At 46.5% G+C, this 18292-nt stretch overlaps 1 protein-coding gene across 1 annotated transcript; it reads left to right on the top strand.

Annotated features, from left to right (window-relative positions):
- Window positions 1-16792: 16792 nt before the first annotated feature.
- Window positions 16793-17614, top strand: PLEKHF1 (pleckstrin homology and FYVE domain containing 1; the record flags this gene model as incomplete). Its single annotated transcript, XM_082005491.1, has 1 exon — window positions 16793-17614. The coding sequence occupies one exon, from the start codon at window positions 16793-16795 to the stop codon at window positions 17612-17614; it is 822 nt and encodes a 273-aa protein (XP_081861617.1).
- Window positions 17615-18292: the final 678 nt, after the last annotated feature.

Here is an 18292-nt window from a genome sequence, read left to right on the forward strand (position 1 = left end):
ACAGCTATAAAAATTCAAATGAGATTTAAAACTTGGCATGAGCATTCTTGCTTGGGATCTAGTATTTTTTAAGGAAACCTTTGCAGGAAAAGCTCAAAGTTTACTTGTTCCACTTGTTATTTTAGGTCTCTATTGCTACATAATTCTCAATCTAGATTCTTGGGTACTCCCCATCGCAGTACCCAAGTACTCCCTTTTCATAGCTGCATTTTCAGAATGCCAGTTTGGAGCTAGGACAATTGATTTGACATTTGTTTCTCCAAACAGCAAACTTCCAAGAAGGGTTTTAGAAGAACTTCTGTTCGAAGGCAGCCATTTTTTTCAGCAATAAAGCACCACATGTGTTTTAGCAAGTAAAAAGTGGTAACAACATTAACCTGAATTATGGTAGCAACGACTACAAAACAAGCTGGCTGGGGATTTGCAAACACAATCTCCAGATGTCTGCAAAAGATCTGATTTATTAAACACACTCCAGACAGGATTTGTACTTCCTAATAAAGGATGTCTGTAGCATTTATTTACTGTTAGTGTCAGTGAAAGGCACTACTCTTGTGATATCTTTCAGAAAGCTGAGTATATCCCTTTAGATATGGAGAGAGCCACAGACCCTAGAAATCAAAGCTTGGAATCACCAATGAAATGAAACAGGATGAAGCTGAAGGTTAAATATAGGGAGGGGAAAAAAAAAAAGATCATAGGAATTGGAGGCAGCCTCAAGAGGAGACCTCAGGTAGTGCCAAGGGGAAGTCCAGTGCACTCTGGCTGCAGGGGCTGGTTAGACTAAATGAAAGTCATGGTGATGCAAAATTATATCGACACAGCCTGTGGCCATTTAAAACGTTTCCCTCTGTGTGGGGCTTTAAAAGCACCACACTGAAGAATAAAGGCTAATTCTACCAAAAGTTTTGATCCACAGCCTTGCTGCTGAGGCCATGACGAGAAACCCTGGCTAGTGCTTACTTTAGGGGTGATTTTTGTGGTATGATTCCCTCCCACACAAAGCTGGACTGACATGAACGCACTCCTTCCAAGCAGGTCTCCACACAACCCTCCCTATAAGTGCTGCATGCAAATAACTCACCACCCATGTTAGTGGAAGAGTGGCACAAGTATGGGCAGAAGCAGTGGGGCCATTAAATTTATGTTCCCTCACCTTCATTCTCACAGTTCTGCAATGCAGTAGTTTGGATGGAAAAATAATGTTTTGTACAAAGAACACAGGGTCCCTTATACCCTGGGCTCACTAGCGGGGCGGGGGGCGCGAGGCAGGGAAAGACACATGTACACAGAAGGAAAATAAGTAAAACACATGATCCACATTTTTAATTTTTCATTTACAGTGCAATACGTCCTATTTGCAAGGACTTGTGAACAACAGCTTTAGGACAGCACTGCATCAAGATAATTACCTCTGTTTCTGGTTTGCTGTAGTGGGTTTGGGGTTTTTTTTGTTTTAAAGCAACAAAGTTGGGGCAATTCTTAGGATTACTTAGAAAACCCTGGGCTTACCCAGAGAATGATAACATCCTCTGGCTTTGAACAATGATTTACTTCTGTTTAAAACAAAATTAGTTACTAAGGTAAACAGATTGAGTAATCAAGCTCAATTAAGCATGCACAATATGCACTGTAACAACATTCACTGTTTGGTGAAGTGATAAAACAGCTTTATTTTCTTTTGACGTCTGGTAGTCTACCTCAAAGAACCGCTCATTTCTACTTCTACCCAGCTAGCATTTCCATGAAGATGTATCATGAATTTTAGCTACTTTGCCAAAGATAGTGTTGAGGAGGGGAAAACCAAGAAAAATATCCTACAGCTACAAGCAGGAGACAATATTAGCACCTGCACAGGCACCAAGCTTCACTGGTACAGTCCACGTTCTGACCAAACATTGTTTTCGTGTAGGAGAGCAGTGTTGTGATTTGGAAGGAAAGCCACTTTTGGGGCTACACACTTGCGAGAATGTTTCAAAAGACAGTTTTCTTCCCATGCAGCAAAATGGTTTGTAGCTTTGGGAAAACTACATTAATAACTTGCGGCTTGGCTCTGAGGCATACGTATTTTAATTTATTATTATTGTTGCTGTTGTTTTTGTTGCAGCTAACATGACAACGCTATAGAAATCTCCTCACCTCCTCCTACGCCCAGAGCAACACGTTTTACTTTGGTACCAGAAGGGGGAGCCACATGCTAACAGTTTTAAAGTGAGGGTTTGTTTTTTTCCCTGTTCTGACAGAAAAACCACCCATGAAGCAGACAGAGGCTAGGAACTGCTCCCTTACCTTACATGAACTTGCCTTTTTACTGCGTGTATGTGTACTGCTAATCTGGTGCATGCCTTACCCTATTATCAGCTGCCTTTCTCAGATGCTTCCAAAACAACTGAATTTTCCTTACTGCAAATATATTTTCTGAATTGCCTATAATTTCAAAATGAAATCAGGAAATAGAACCAAACTAAGCAAGGTATTTCCAACTACTAAAATATCACACTTTTTATTTCCTTCCTGAAAGGATATACTCTTAAAGGAAGTCATACATATCTCAGAACCATCAACATAAGACTCAACTCCTCATCTTGTTAAAAGGCCAAATAAATGCAGATATATCATGTTTACCCTGTGTCATAAAGCTTAATAATATATGCTCAGATGAGAGAGTAGGCTAGGTTTTTTGTACTCTGCAAACCCTTCAGCACTGCTGCAGTCAGAGTAAGCCACGCATTTGATGCGACTGAGGCATGCCTTTGCCCACCCCAGCAGTACATTGCTGCCCACTGTGACCGGTTGCCACAAGATAGGGCACGCTTCATTTTTCTCACTCTGTTGAAGGCCAATAAACACCCTGTTCTGCTTCAAAACCTACTTGCCAAAAAAAAAACCCCAACAAAAAAACAAAAGAGTGGGAGATGCTCTACTATGGCTGCTCCCACAGACCTCAGCTCCAGGGCAGCTCCCATCCACCGTCCTGAAGATGCATCCAGGCTGTAGCAGTGCCAGTGGCAGCTGCTCTGCAGGCAGGGCAGGCAAGGAGCATTGCTGACCCCCGCACAGCTCCACGCTGAGTGGTGGGACAGGGCCGGTCAAGTCTGACAGTGAGTCTGCTAAACCCTGCCCCTTAGCAAACCCCTGCTTGTCCTGTGGCATACAGCCACCTTCACGATACATTAAGATGAAAAGAGCCTTTGTAAAATGACATACATCTGAGGGGAAGAGAAACTCTTCACTAAAGGTATTAAAGCCTATTAGGGCTTTCCTTTGTTGGCTACTTGCTCTGTGTCAGCTGTATGAGCAGCCAGTCCTAGCGAGTCAGATCAAAGCAAGATAATGGCATTCCTAATAAAGGCAGCAGAGATCTTTCAGGTAAAAATGTTTATTGTTCAAGAACACTGTCAGGCCCTTTCATGTCGTTTCCTGACCTGGCAATATCCTAAGTTACTACAGAGACTTAATTATTCCTTTTGCTACTCTTTCAGACTGATCTCTGGCAGCAGAAGCAAGCGACTAGTTTTACTCTCATTCATTTCCTAGTACAATGCAGTAACCTCTTTATAAGAAATCCTCCACCACAACACTTAACATCTCTCTAATGGGACATTGAAAATGAACTCATCAAAACATTCTAGCAAAGTGCTTAACCAAACAAAAAATCATTTATTTTTTACAAAATCTAAGTATGGGACAAAGCATGCTGCTTCTATAACCCTGAATGCTGCAACCTGCTATCAGCAGTAGATATTCACATGTGGCTTCAGCTTCCACCAGTCCTTGGGGAACCAGCATTTGATGGGGAAGACCAGAAGGGTGTGTGTAATACTGAGTGGAGCCCACAGCAGGTGAGACTGACACAAGTGTCATCCTCTATCCAGATCTTGTAGGTACCACAAGGAAGCTTTGGCATGTGCAACAACTAGAGTAACAGTTACTACTAATTTTCAGCTTTTATTTAAAAAATTTACTTGCAAGCTTATCTCCACTCATTAATTAAAGGCACCCCAAGCGACAAATCTGAAGAAAATGTCATACCAACCCTTTTTTCCCCTTTTTACTTCAGTGCTGTGGCTGAAAGCCCAATTACAGCTTTGGTTGCCAGGATTTCTGAGCAGTGTCTCTAGTACTTCCTGCATGATTTTTGGACAATCATTTAAAATTTTGAATTTGCTTCCTTTGCCTGTACTATATGAACAATACTCAAAGTCCTCAGGGGAGCACTACATTTGGGAATCACTTTGGGGCTATGAAAGAACTCTGTAAATGTGTAAGGGAGCTGTGGGCTGGGATGCTGAGGCAGGACAACCCCTCAACATGAACAAAAAGGACTTTCATACTCTTCCCATCTGCAATCTGAGTCTCTTGCAGAGCAGCCACAGCTGTAGCAGTGGTCCCAGTCAAACTGCAGGAAGTGGAGACATCTCTATCATGCACTCAGTGCAGGCAGGGGTCAGCTGTGTGGCAAAACCACCAAAAGTGGCCGTACCACGCATCTACCAGGCTTAATCCACATTAGACTACAAGACCCACAAAGCACACCCGGGCAGCATTTGTATTTGGGATACATCTAGCATACTATACATCACTTGCACTGTTCATGCTCTCTGCTCAGAAAGAAACGGAAATTTCAGGCAGAAATACAGGATCCCCATTGAAGATCTGCACTGAAACGACAGCAAGCTGAGGAAATCTCCAGGAGGAAGCACAAAAGGCCACACTGCTGACTGACTTCTGTGTCTGCTAGATGGACGAGAATTTGAACTGCTTTGTATGGAGACCAAACATATCACTTAATAAAAACACGGCATCCTACAATGAACTTCTCTTTCCCATATTTATTCCTCTCTAAACACAGCAGTGCACAGATTATAGGAAATGGTTTTACATTTAACTTCAACCCCAAGTGGTAAGGAAACGGGTTGTATCTCACAATGTAAATTTGCATCTACCATCATTTAATGGATGTTTTATACATGCTATGTACTACTGTGTTTTTATGGAAAGGCAAAAAAATTACTTGGGAATTTGTTTTTAATTAAGCAATAAGGCTCAATGGGGTACTGCTATCATGCAATAAAACCACTCCTGGGGTGTTGTGAGGCATTTGGTCCAGATGAGTGCTTCAAATCACCCCCAGATTGTGATTAGATGATTACTCCCTGGAGTTAATATTAGATGGTTCTCTCTAGAGTTGTCTTACTGCTATTATAAAAAGTCTTCAACATGGGGAAACTAAGTAGCTTTTGTGCTTGAAGAAGATGAAGTTCGCAGTTTCGACTGTTGAGTGGCTGTCTGAGCTGTGTGGGTCCCATAGATCAATTCACCTATTTAGCATGCGTGAAAGATCATCTCAGTGCATTTCTTTGACCCAAACAGTTTTACAATTAAGTGGCTTTCTTTTTTCTAGGAGATGGAAGGATATAAAGAGCAAACAACTCCAAAATAAAGCAATCCCAAGACAAGGCGCTGAGGAATTTGATTCTGAGATATGTATTACTGGCTTTATCTTTTTGTAGGGAATAATGAATCCTAATTGCTATTATGCTAATTGTATTAATGAAGGCTAATGCATGCAGTAGCAGTAAGAGATTCTCCCAAGTTGGGTGCATGAGGAGGTACATGGCCTGAGGCATTTGTGGGGGCTCCCAAGCTAATGAATTCAAACAGCCCAAATGGTACAGAGCCAAACTGCGGTGCCCTCCCCTGCCTCCCCCTAACTGCTATTCAGCGCTGAGGTGAGAGAAGAAATGTTTCATTCTGAGAAAAAGACAAAGAAAAAAACACCAAAAAAAACCCAACAAAAAAGCTTCCTGCATATTTCAGTATACCAGCAAGAGAGAAATCTCAGGAAAGCATTAACTCTTGCAGGTTCCTTCCACTCCCAAAAAGGCAGGATGGTGGCACACGCACAGGGACAGTTCTTACACAGCTTGAACTAAGCACAGAACAGAATCCTCAACTCCTCCTTCAGATGTACCTCAAAGCTCACCACATACCTATTACACAAAATCCCTCTGGTTTCTCAGGCAGGCAAGAATTTTTACACTTCATAAATTAAGGTGTGATCCTTCACACATCCTCTGCACTGTAGCCTATGTCACATCTCATACCCCGCACAACCCGGGCAGCAATACAGTCTCTAAAAGCCAATAAACCTCTTCCACCTGGTAAGAAATCCCCATGGTTCCTCCTTCAGCTCAGCACCTCTCCATTTAAAGATCCAGCATGCCAATGGATGGGGATCCCAGCCAAGCTGTTTGCTCTCTTGGTTTCCAGGATGTCAGGAGAACACCTTGAGGAAAAAAAAAAACAAACAAAACCCAAACCCACACCGCCTTTCTGTTTTCCCTTATATTTGAAAAATGCAAAAGGAAACAAGGATTTCCCTTTTTTCTTCCCTTCCCCTTTCACAGGGCACTCTGCATAAAACTCCCCCAGGCAATCGCAGCAGACGCCTTCCTGCACAAAAGGCACTGATACGGGGCAAGGCACAGGAATGTTACAAAGAGATGATTTTTCCTTTCTGAGCACCACACACATTCGGCCTGGGCAGCAGTTCCAAAGGAAAGAGACCAAAGCATGTTCTTCACGTAAATAGAAGCTATATCCATGGGCAAAGCAGGTTTTATGAATGAAACTCTTTTATGTGTCTTTGACTAATCAGTCAATCATAGGTGAACAAATTTACATCTTTTTAAATTAACTGATGATTATCACACTCTTGTTGCCCGTGCTTTTTCCCCACTTTAATATTTGAAATGCCTAATCTACCCAAGTTTAGTGTTTGAAATACCTCATTGTTCACCAATAAAAGCACACTCTGAATATGAGATCACTGTTTAAATAGAATAGCAACAGTAGGTTGAAGAACATGCACAGAATGATGTTACTCTGGAAGGAAGACTGAGCCCAAAAGATGCTGTACTCTCCCACAGCATGTTGCAAAATGCTTTCAGCAGCCTTTTTAGACACATCTCTCTTTTTCCACATTAATTTCATATGTTTTTTCCTTTAATATTACACCCCTCTCTGCACCAAATACCTGCACCTTCTCACAGTTCTGGCATTACATACTCTCTTCACCTCTTTCTCACCTTCCACTTTCACATTTCAGCTATAACCTGCTCCCATTACTGGGGAACACTACTCAGAAATAGAATTCTGGCAGCATGCCAAAACCTACTGCTTGTTTGTCAGTGCGTACTCACCCGTCCCACTCCTCTGAAAGAACAAACTTCTTCCAAGCTTTCCCTGTTGTATGTCTGCATACTGGGCAGCTCTTGGTGCAACCTGGAGACTCACGGCAACCGACCCACTTGATCAATCCACTCAGAAAACAAACACGAAGCTCATGCTGTTAAGGATGAAAGCAAGCATGGGTTAGTGACACAACCTGAAAAAAAATGACACTAGGTAACCTGGATTTAAAAAAAAAAAAAATTTCCACTGAAACGATGCAATTCCCTCCTTTCTTGGACCTGCTCACTTTTCAGCTACAAAATGCCCTTACTACCTTCAACCCAACAGTCCACATGGGAGAAGCCACAAAGCTGTCATGGGACATCTGGTGTTGGTGCTCCAGGAGGCAGGGAAAGGGCTGCCAGTGTGGAATGGTGGGGCTGTTTCTGCACAAGTCAAGGCACATCCACGGTTCTGGTGGCAGCAGCTTCCCACTCACCACTTCATATGCCCAGTGCCGGAGGTCCAGTGTGCCCTCCTGATACCCACCACATTCCTGCACACTGTCTGCTTGACCCCACAAATATAAATCAGTGTATTCGGTTTGCTCGTGGTTTTAAGTTTTATCATGTCTCCTGCTCACAGTATACTCTATCATGCAGAACGGTACACAGTGATGAAATCATATAAAGAACATTTCAGCGACAAAATACACTGAGTATTTTACAGTTAAGAAGGGGGATATAAATGGAACTACATATTACATGGTGATCCAAAACAGAAATCAAAACTATTACCAAGCTTTGGATCAAATCTTCTAACCACTTCTGTGATTACAGTTACAGACCATAGTGAAGAGAACAAGTTATTAAAACTGAAATTGGCTTAGCAGGGAAACCCCTAGCATTCCTCTCTCCCACTGTATGTTTCACCACTGCTATTTATCACCGAAAATTAAGAAGGAACAAGCAAAGTACCTTATACCTTCACAGCTCTGAGGTCCACAGGCAACTGCCAAAGCTTAACACAACTACCAGCATACAACTTAAAGATAACATGGATTTGAAACCCTTCTCATAGTGCTGACAACCACACACCTTTTTTTACTGGGGAGAACACACCATCTTCTTTCTTTTTCCTAGAATGCAACCAAGAGCAAATAATTGTTATGTATTTATACACAGTATTTAAATTTAGCCTCTGTTGTTTACCTGCTTGGTCATTATTGGCTGTTCAAGACTTCAGTTCCAACTGTACTTAAAGGCCATGCACAGCACTGCACACATGTGACTAGAACAGGGCTGAAGGTAAGAGCAGGGAAGGGCAATGCAATGCAAACACAAAGGCCCTTAGGATGCAAACTTGCAAGTTTAGAAGCTGCAAGCATGAGTGGTTTTGTGCTCCTTGCACACAACGGCTTTTGCAATGATCACTGAAATTTCTGAGCTGTGACATGACCCTGTGGTGAGGCACACGGGGACATGAGTCAGGAGCTCCGGGGGCTGTTCCTCAGCCTCTCAAGTGATTCACTCTGAGCCAGAGCCCGTTACTACTGAAGGAAATAGCAAATAACCCACTATTCCCATTTCAGTTAAACCCTCACACAGTTGTTAGAAATTATGCTGCACTTCAAGATCCTTAGAATAAAGTGCTGCACACATGCAAAGCACAGCAATGCTGTTATAAAAACAAAAGCACACTGACTGTGCATTGTTCCCTTATGTGAAAGGCAGAGGAGCAAGGAGGTCTTAAGGTTGCTTTCAGGAAATCACTGACAATCATTTTGCAGCCAGGCTCCCAGGAACAACTCAAAAAGCAGGTAACTTCATGCATGTGGGCCAAGAAAAGCCCTGAGGACAAAATGGCCCTCTAAAACATGTTTGTTTGGTAGTGGTTCCAATGCACGTGGACTAGTGACATTTTGGCAACTGACATTCTGAAGTTTCAGTCTGTACTGACAGAGCTGAGCAGGACTCTGATTTCCGTCAGACTTGGAAGCACCTCATTTCTAAAGCACACAAATGATGCTGGTAGGGCTTCAGAGAAACTAATCATTCACAGCGATGCATACATTTCTAAAACAGGGTGATTAGCTGAATCCACCAGGAGCCAGACCAGACAAACATTCACCCCTCCATGCGCGCTGCACTCTCACAGAGCACAGGACAGAGGTTATTCATGCTTACAAGTAATCTCTATAATGAACACATGTTGACTTACTCACTCATTAAGTAATAGGAGTATTTGAAGCTCAATTCAGTAAAATCTCCATAGCTGTCTTGTCCACTGATGAAATACCCCGTGTAGTCAATTAATTAAAACAGCTGTCTGTCCTATGATCGCAGTGGGTTCCTAACATCCCAAACTGAATCTCAATATTGAGTTTTATTCAAAATAATTTTATCACATGCCTGTTTTGTTTTTTTTAAACAAGCACTAAACATATACTGAGCTCAGAATTTAACAGATGTTTTTGTTACTATTATAATCTAATCTTTTCCTGCAGGCTGTTATAGTAATTTTGCCACTAGAAGATAATAAAAAGGCATTTTCTCCCCTGCAGAGCTTACCTTTGGCTGACTCAGCTGAGCAGCTGCAGTTTCCTTTGCTTGCTTTGAAATTATTGCATCCCAGTTGGGCAAAATATTTCTGCTACTGAGAAACAAGTAGTAGGTTTTGGAGAAAATGCCAGAGGCAATAGATCAGATAATGCAACTGGAGCAAGGTAAAGAGACTTTAAAAGCTGGTAATTTGGGCTACAGCTTTTTCAAGTGGTCCCACAAATATTTCACTTTTAGAGCCAGGAAAAATGAGCTCCTGAGCCTGCCTATCAAATAGCTCTTAAGATTACTTAAGGTTAAACTCTGAGTTTGTATCTCAATAATGCATTCAAACAAGTATGTAACAGCTTCCAAAACAACCAACCAACAGAAAGTCAGTTCTCAAGTGCAACTGATTAATACTGACTGCCCTCGCCTTGGTGCAGCAGTTGCCTGAACACACCTCCAGCAGCCTGCCCTCTGTGGTGAGCATTCTTCTCCCAGGTTTTCAGAAGGCTGTTGATGACCTGACAGCCCTCTCCGTAACCCTCCTTCACATACTACCAGAGAGCTACCTACTGCAACTAATTTTAGTCCGTGTCCATGCTCCTCTACAAAACTAAAGTATGAAGAAATAAGGTAATGTGGATACTCTCGTGGCTGCCCAAGCACTTCAGCTTTAAAGCACACAAGCTTCCCAGCCCACATTATTATTACCAAAGAAAACGAAAACCTGGGAAAAAAAAATATTTCTAACACCTTGACAGGTCCATCAGTTCCCATTAAAAATAGAAAACCTATTACAGAAAGTGAGCAGGCACCTGAATTATAGATCAGTGCAGGCCTAGGTAGCTGGGACCTGCTTTACACACCAGGCAAGGACCAGAGCTCAGCTCACCCACGCCTCTGGCCTGGGGTGCCTGCAGCAGGTGCTGAGCGACGCCTATGGCCTCTGCTCACCCGTCCCACCACCCTCACGGCAGTGGCACACACGAGGGGTGCTCGGTGGCCCGCGGCAGACACAGCCGCCGGGGAAGCACAGCCACGGCAAGAGGCGCCCGTGAAGTCTTCCCCGGAGGGCGCCAGGCCCTGTGCTGACGGAGCGTCGGCTGAGGAGAGGTGGCAGGAAAGGCGCAAGGGAGGCTGAAGGCGCGGGCGCCGCGAGGCAGCCCCAAGGAACCGCTAACGGCCCTCAGCGCGAGAAGCACCGTCCACTCGCTCCCACTCCCGCCGCACAACCACGCGCCACACCTCACGGCGGGCAGGCCGCGCTCGAACGCCCCCTGGCGGCACCCCGCCCCGTCCTTCGCCGCCTGCCCCGCTCCGCCATTGGCCGCCGCCCAGCGAGGGGGCGCGGCCACCCGCGGCGCGCTGAGCCCGAGCGGCGCCCATTGGTCGTCAGATGCGGGGGTAGGCGGGGCCGGGGGAGCGTAGCCCGGCCCGGCGGCGGAGCGGAGCCGCCTGGCGCGGGCCGGCCGGGGAGCGCTCGCCGGAGGCGGCCGCGGCCCTTCCGCGGAGGTACGGGGCCGAGCGCGGTCTGGGGGGGTCTGGCGCGGCGGCCGGGCGGGCAGCTTGTGCAGGGGGGGAGAGTTTTGGAAGAGTCGAGGGTTTCCGCCGCCGGGCCGGTGCGGCAGGATGTGCTGGTGGGAGGGGAGCGGTCCGGCGGCTGCGCTCCGCTGCTCCGCCCGCTGTAGGAGAGAGGTGTGGGGGAGGCCGTGCTCGCCGCTGAGAGGGCCCGGCCGTGCGGGGCCCGCGGGGCGCCCTGCCCGCCTGGCATCTGTGCCCACCCACGGGTCTCCCGTCACGCGTGCTCTGCTCACAGGGGAGCCGGTCTGCATCGAATCACCGCCTGCCGCTGTGCAGCACCCTGGTGTCTTGCATACCCTAAGCGCCGGTTAGGGGGATTTATTTATTGGTTTTGTTGAGAAGGGACTCCTAGGTTACCAAGTCTGACCAGGTACCGAAACCACAGACATTGATCCCGCGGCTGAGCTGTAAGAGAATCCCCTTCCTTGTCCATACGTACCTTCTAAAAGATACAACGTGGGCTTTCAGGCATTGGGAGAGCCGGAGAACTCGCCTCTTCCCTTGGTGATGACCCACCGTCAGCAGAAAGCCTCTGCATGTCATTTGTCGCTAGCACTTGTCTGGCCTGAGCCGCTAAGGGGTGGCCTGACCAGATGCTGTTCCGTCAGCCCTGCGGCCTCCAGCGCCCAGGAGCTCCTTGTGGAGGTCTCTTCCTTATGGCTGCTCACCGGGTTGGCGCTGATGAGCGTCAGAGTGGGGAGCGGTGGGTGCACATGGAGTGCCTGCTGCGCTGCCTGAGGACGTGTGCTGAGACAGAGAGCAGGGGGGAGGCTCTTCTTGGTTTTCAGGTTTTCCTTCTTTCCATACAAAGCTGCTTGGATGCCTCTGAGCCTGGGTGGCATGTGCAAGAGCCACAGCTGAGCTTAGGCTACCAACTGCTGGTTTTGGTAGTGTCAGTCTGAGCTCCTCAAAAGCCACCACTCAGCTGTCTTCTCGCTCTGGCCCTACATGCCAGAAGTCCTGGGCATGCTGAGCAACAGCAGCAAGCAGTTCAGTAACTCAGCTAGTCCATATCCCACAGGAACTGGTGGCATTTTTCTACCAAATGCCTAATGTGACTGTCATTCCCGAAACGTACATGTTCCAAATCATGTTCCCCATGGGCATGGCTGGAAGGGGGTTGCCAGAGCCTGCCCCCTTCTCCCCCAGTGAACCAGCAGTTACAGCATGCTGGGAAGGAGGGAGAGGCAAGCTGAAATACCTCCAGGCAGGAAAAGGAGAGGAGCTATGTTTTTCTTGCTCTAAATGCCTGCCCAGGATAAGAGGTGGCTGCGTCCTGCTTACCATGCGTTGGAGAGGAAGAGCTTATGCCAGCCCTAACTCCAGGAGAGACTTCTCAGCTGAGCAAAGCAGAAAGACAGAGTAAGAGAGAGCTGTAGAGAGATGAGGCTCAAGGGCATTTTCTGCTGGCAAACCCCAGCAGTCAGATCATGGACCATGCCTTCCATGTGGTATGCATGAGATATGCAGTGCATACCAAGACTGTTGGTTCTGTTTGACAGCAAGAATGGAAGAATCAGGTAGAACAGCTCACTACATTGCTGCACCTAAGCCTTAGATACATACAGACTTGAAAAAGATACCCCAGGCTTGCTGACCCAGGAGCTTAAGTTGAAATGTTCTGCCTGGTGTGCATCAACATGGCTGGCTGTAATCACAAGTGAACAAGCAGTCATTTTTAAAAGACATGGTTTGCTTGCTTCTGGAGTGGAGTGCCGAATAGTATTTTTTTTCCTTTGAATATCAGTCGTATTCACTGAGTTATATATTGACTGCATAATATTTGATGACATGCAGAACCAACAGATCTTGATGGAAAAAAACAACCCCAAACTTTTCCATGTCAGAAACTCCCATGAAAAGTAGCACGCTAGTAAAGTACATCTTCCCACCCTCATTTCATCTGTGTAAGCTTCTGCCGCACATACTGTGTGTGCATACTGTGACCCTGCTGACCTGGCAGGACAACCTTGAACAAACAGGAAAAAAAATACTTACTAAAATGAATCAAATAGATTAGAATTTATATCCTCATTTTTATATCACATCACTGTTGTTCCAAACAGGTCCCCCAGTAAAAGAGATCATAATAATGCTCAGCAGTTATATGTATTTACCAAATTCACATAGTACTTCCATTCCAAAGCCAACTGAGTATTATTTGCAGTGAGTTACAATATAAACATGAAATCGGTTTGTATGCAGTTACTCAAGCTGAGCGCTGTCTAGAATGCAGGGCAGGACTGATCTTGTGTGTGGTGGGCTGAGGCAAGTCACCCTCTGCAGATGGCTGTTTCTCCTCCCTTGACTGAAAAGGGTATGTGTAGAGGGATAGAGTTAGTCATTCAACTCTAAAAGTAGGCAATGTGAATGCCACCTCTCCTGCTTTTTTAACTGCTTAGTATGTGTATGTGCTGTGCTCCAGTGATTTATGCCTGAGGGGAGAGAGATGGAAGAAAAACACTCTTTTTTTTGCTTCCCTGGGAAAACTCCTTTGGGAAATACCCTGGGCTAAAGCAGCAGCTGACACTTTTAGTCTTAGCAGGGAAGATTTTCCCAGAACAGAGTTAGCTTTTCTTTGGTTAACTCGTGGCATTCTAAGTAGGTAACAAGCCCGAGGCTGGAGGAATAAGGACATACCCTGCAGGTGTAAGTGTGATGTGTAGTAAGAGCTCACTTTCATTTCTTTCACATTGCAGGATTGTGTCCATCTGCTGTCCAGCCCCTTCTCCCTTTGCTTCACACAGCAAGTCTTAGGGCACTCTGGCTTATCTAGGGGCCCAAAATAATACAACAGCTAAAACTTTCATGGTAGCAGGGCTTGCACTGCTCTTTGACAATGAGCCTTGTTTCCTGGCTCTTTGCAGGCACTGTCTTTATATCTGACAAAATGTTTTCATTTCCAGTACATAGAGATCCCCAGAAATAGAGTTGTGTCAAGTACCGTATTTGCTGGAGAGATTGGACCATGCTTTTAAAATATATAAAATAAAAGTAAGAGATGCAGGCTAAGAGCTGGGGCTCCATAACCCAGAAACACAAGGAAGTGAGACTGGTGGGAGCAGGGTTAACTGCTTGGTTTATCCCACTTGGTGTTGCTGGTGCCAAAAATTCTTTACCGTATTTTGTTGCTTTTGCAATCTTTCCACACCAAACTTCCCAAGCTGTAATTTCAGTTTTTCTTTTATTATTCTGTGTGCTTATCTTGCTTTTTCACTCAAGAGCTCCTCATTGAAGGATTTGTTTGTAAGAAACCTCCAAGAGTCCACATCCCAGGGTGGGTAAGACTGGGGGTATTCAAAGACAGGGAGTGTGGTGTTCAGCTGTGGACTGTAGTTTTCCCTGCCTGTTTGTTCTCCAGCATAATAGCACAGAATCACAGAATCATTAAAGTTGGAAAAGACCTCTAAGATCATCAAGTCCAACCATCAACCCAACACCACCATTTGTGTATTTAAGAGGGAGAAAAAACACATTCTACATTGTGGTAATTCAGAATAGATTTGAATGTATGTCCTGCAGCAGAGCAGCTCCTTCAGTGCGCAGGACCACTCGGGCTGTCAGATCAAGAAGGGAAACAGAGCCTTTCTCCTCTCCTGACATCAAGTAATAAAACCCTTCACACACTTCTGCGTGTCCATACTGAAATGGCAGGTTGGTTGGGTCATTACCTCAGCCACTGCTCATGGCATCACACCTCATCTGGCTGTAGCATGGCTCCCGATTGGAGCATTGCAGTTGATTGTAAATTGCCATCTGCTTTGGAGAACACATATGCGAGTGGGTAGCTTGATGCTGTCCAATGCCATCAAATCTGTTCTGGTGCTTCAAGGCCCTGAAGATACACATCCTTCTAGAAGGAAGTTGGAGGCCTTGGGACCCTCCCTGTAATTCGAGGGAGACCCTGAAGAAGGCAGCTCTTCAGGACCACTGGCCACACAACACGTCTCAGAGAAAGCTATTTCTGCAGGGTAGGTTGCTTCCTTCAGGTCCCCCGGGGCTAAACCTGTGCCTTAACTTTGTGCAGGACACCCTGGCCTGCTCTAGAGAAGAAAATTGCGGACTCAGAAGAATTGACCAGTTTTTGTCAAATAGTTCAGGCGAGGCATAAACAGCACACAGCAGCTTGGAGCAGTGGCTCCGTGGTTTCCCTTCTAGCATACCAAAGGGGTGATTTGGGGTGAAAGGCAAGGGAGGAATGTAAATCATCATTGCCCCAAAAACACAGGACCAGGCATGTTCTCCTCTCCTCTTTCCCCTCCAGCCTCCATGGCTACAGGGACTCTGGACAAGGAGGGAAGATGGTGGAGAGTGGCTCTGTATTCATGATTCGATGAACCCGAGCAACCAGGGCGACACACATCCCTGTGATCTCGGAGCCGCCTCGTGATGGCTGAGCTACCTCACTGGAGGAGGAAATGACTCACAGTCCTGTGGCCAGCTGGCCTCGGGCAGCACCCTTCAGCACAGGAGGGGTTAGGTGCAACATCAAATTGAACTTGTAGAGCACTTTCTTTACTGCAAACTACCAATAGCAAACATTTGCTTTTGCTTCAGAGTTATCCTTATCTAGGTTTTCCTATTAAAAAAAACCCCAACAGACTATCGAAACCCTGGTTTGTATGAGAAGGAGGGCATGGAGGTGTGGGGAGGGATGAGCGTGCTGCCTTCCACTTCCCCTTCAGCAGAGATCAGGCTATTTTCAGAATGGTGTGCCTTGTAACTGGAAGCACCGGCAGCCCCAGTGCAGCTGGGGTAATGGAGGAAGGGCTTGGCTTGTGTGGGTTCATTCATGTAGCAGGTGCTTCCCCCACCCCCCTTTTTTTTTTTTCACCTTTTTGTCACACAGGGAGGACCAGCAGGAACAGATAATCCCACACTCTGTTTTGTTCCTGCCTCAGCTCTGGTCCAAAATGGCATTTAGGGGCGGGGGGGCGGTGTCTGTAGCTAATCCTCGAGAAAATGGGTATGCAGTCTAGAAATGGGAGGCTTGCTCCCAAGACCACAGATCTCCTCCCTGAGCCTGCATCCAGCCTACCATCAGTTAGCTCCCAGCATGGAGAGGGACAGAAAGGGGTCCTGGCACCCTTCAGCTGTCACAGTAGAGTAACTCCTGAGTGAGTAGCTGTATTGGCATAAGAGTGGGTTCAGACCATCTGGCTGCCTTTACTACAGGCGTGCAGTTATACTGGTAAAAAGCATAGTTGTAATGGAAGAGCTCGCTCTGCCTTTTCAGGGCTTCATTGCTGCAAATTGAACTATCCCAGTATAGATAGGGCTGTTGCAAAGTGGAGTCAAAAAGTTTGAAAAATTAATTTAAAAAGGTAACAAACTAAAGTGAAGAGGGGTAAGGAGATCACTCGTAACCTCAGGTTACATTAGGAGCATCTCACCTGTGCATACGTTCGCTGCTCAGCCTCACCCTGGTGCAAATGTTTGCAGCTTTACCACTTCCCTCTCTATTTTCCTCTCTTCAGAGCGAGCTGGAGATGGTGGACCATCTTGCAAACACTGAGATCAACTGCCAGCGCATTGCTGCTGTGGAAAACTGCTTTGGGGCTTCCGGACAACCCTTAGCCGTGCCAGGAAGGGTCCTTCTAGGAGAAGGGATTTTAACCAAAGAATGCCGCAAGAAACCAAAGCCTCGCATATTCTTCCTTTTCAACGACATCCTTGTCTATGGCAGCATAGTCATCAACAAAAGGAAGTACAATTCCCAGCACATCATTCCCCTTGAAGATGTCACTTTGGAGACACTGCCAGACACCTTGCAGATGAAGAACCGCTGGATGATCAAAACCTCCAAGAAGTCCTTTGTGGTTTCCGCGGCCTCCCTCACAGAGAGGAAGGAGTGGATCAGCCATCTGGAGGAGTGCATCAGGCACCTGCTGACGAAGACGGGCCGGCAGCCCTCCACCGAGCACGCGGCCCCCTGGATCCCAGACAAGGCGACGGACATCTGCATGCGCTGCACGCAGACCAAGTTCTCCACGCTCACCCGAAGGCACCACTGCCGCAAGTGCGGCTTTGTCGTCTGCGCAGACTGCTCCAGGCAGAGGTTCCTGATGCCCCGGCTGTCCCCCAAGCCCCTGAGGGTCTGCAACCTGTGCCACAGGCAGCTGCTGGCAGAAAAGAAGAAGGAGGCGGAGGCAGATCGTAGGCAGCCAGAGCCGATCTGCTCTGCCATTCCAGGCTACGAACCCTCCAGTGGCGATGACAGCGACAAGTCTGATGATGACAAAGCTGACCAGTGGCCAGCAGACACAGAGTTTTATACCTCAGAAGTATCCTGGTCATCTTTTCATAGCTGACCTCCTTGGGAGTCACTGGCATTTAGACATTGGGAAGCCAACTTCTGGCCTCCAGTGCATGTCCTTCTCAATGTCTTCTCTGGAGGCCATGCCTAGGAAGGTGGATCTTGGCCCCTGTGTGTGGTGGCTCCGTGGGGAGCAGAGTTGGGGTTACCCTTCTGAGAACATGTCTCATATGACATGAGTGCAGAAAGCAACAGGTCAGTGAAGAGCACAGTCTGGGGCAGAGACCTCCAGGTCAGCCTTGGCCAAATGAGCTCACCCTTCAGTGCCTTAGTCTTCTCATCTGCAAAAACAGAGCAATACTAACTTCTTTTCTCAAATGCTTTGAGATCAGCTCTTGGGAGAAAAAGCAGCAAGAAATCCTGGACTTAAATGTGCTGCCTGCTAGTGGTGTGTTCCTCTGTCGTGGTGAGGGGCACTCTGGATGGCGTTTTTCATGAGCATTGCATCTACGTCACAGATTCTCACTGCAAGCATGGCAGCCTGAGGGGATAGCTGCTCATCCCTGCACGGTAAGGTTGTCACAGGCTTCCGTTTCTACACCTGGGTCTCTCAACTTTGGAAACACTAAGGAGATGGTGCTCCAATTGCAGGTGTGAGCAGCCTTAGCAAAGCACCGGAGCACTTGGCTCTCTCCCATGGAAAGAGGCCATTTTGGTGGTACTGAGCAAGGAG

The sequence above is a fragment of the Phaethon aethereus genome (assembly GCF_964289735.1).
Source record: "Phaethon aethereus genome assembly, chromosome: 13".
NCBI classification, from domain to species: Eukaryota; Metazoa; Chordata; class Aves; order Phaethontiformes; family Phaethontidae; genus Phaethon; species Phaethon aethereus.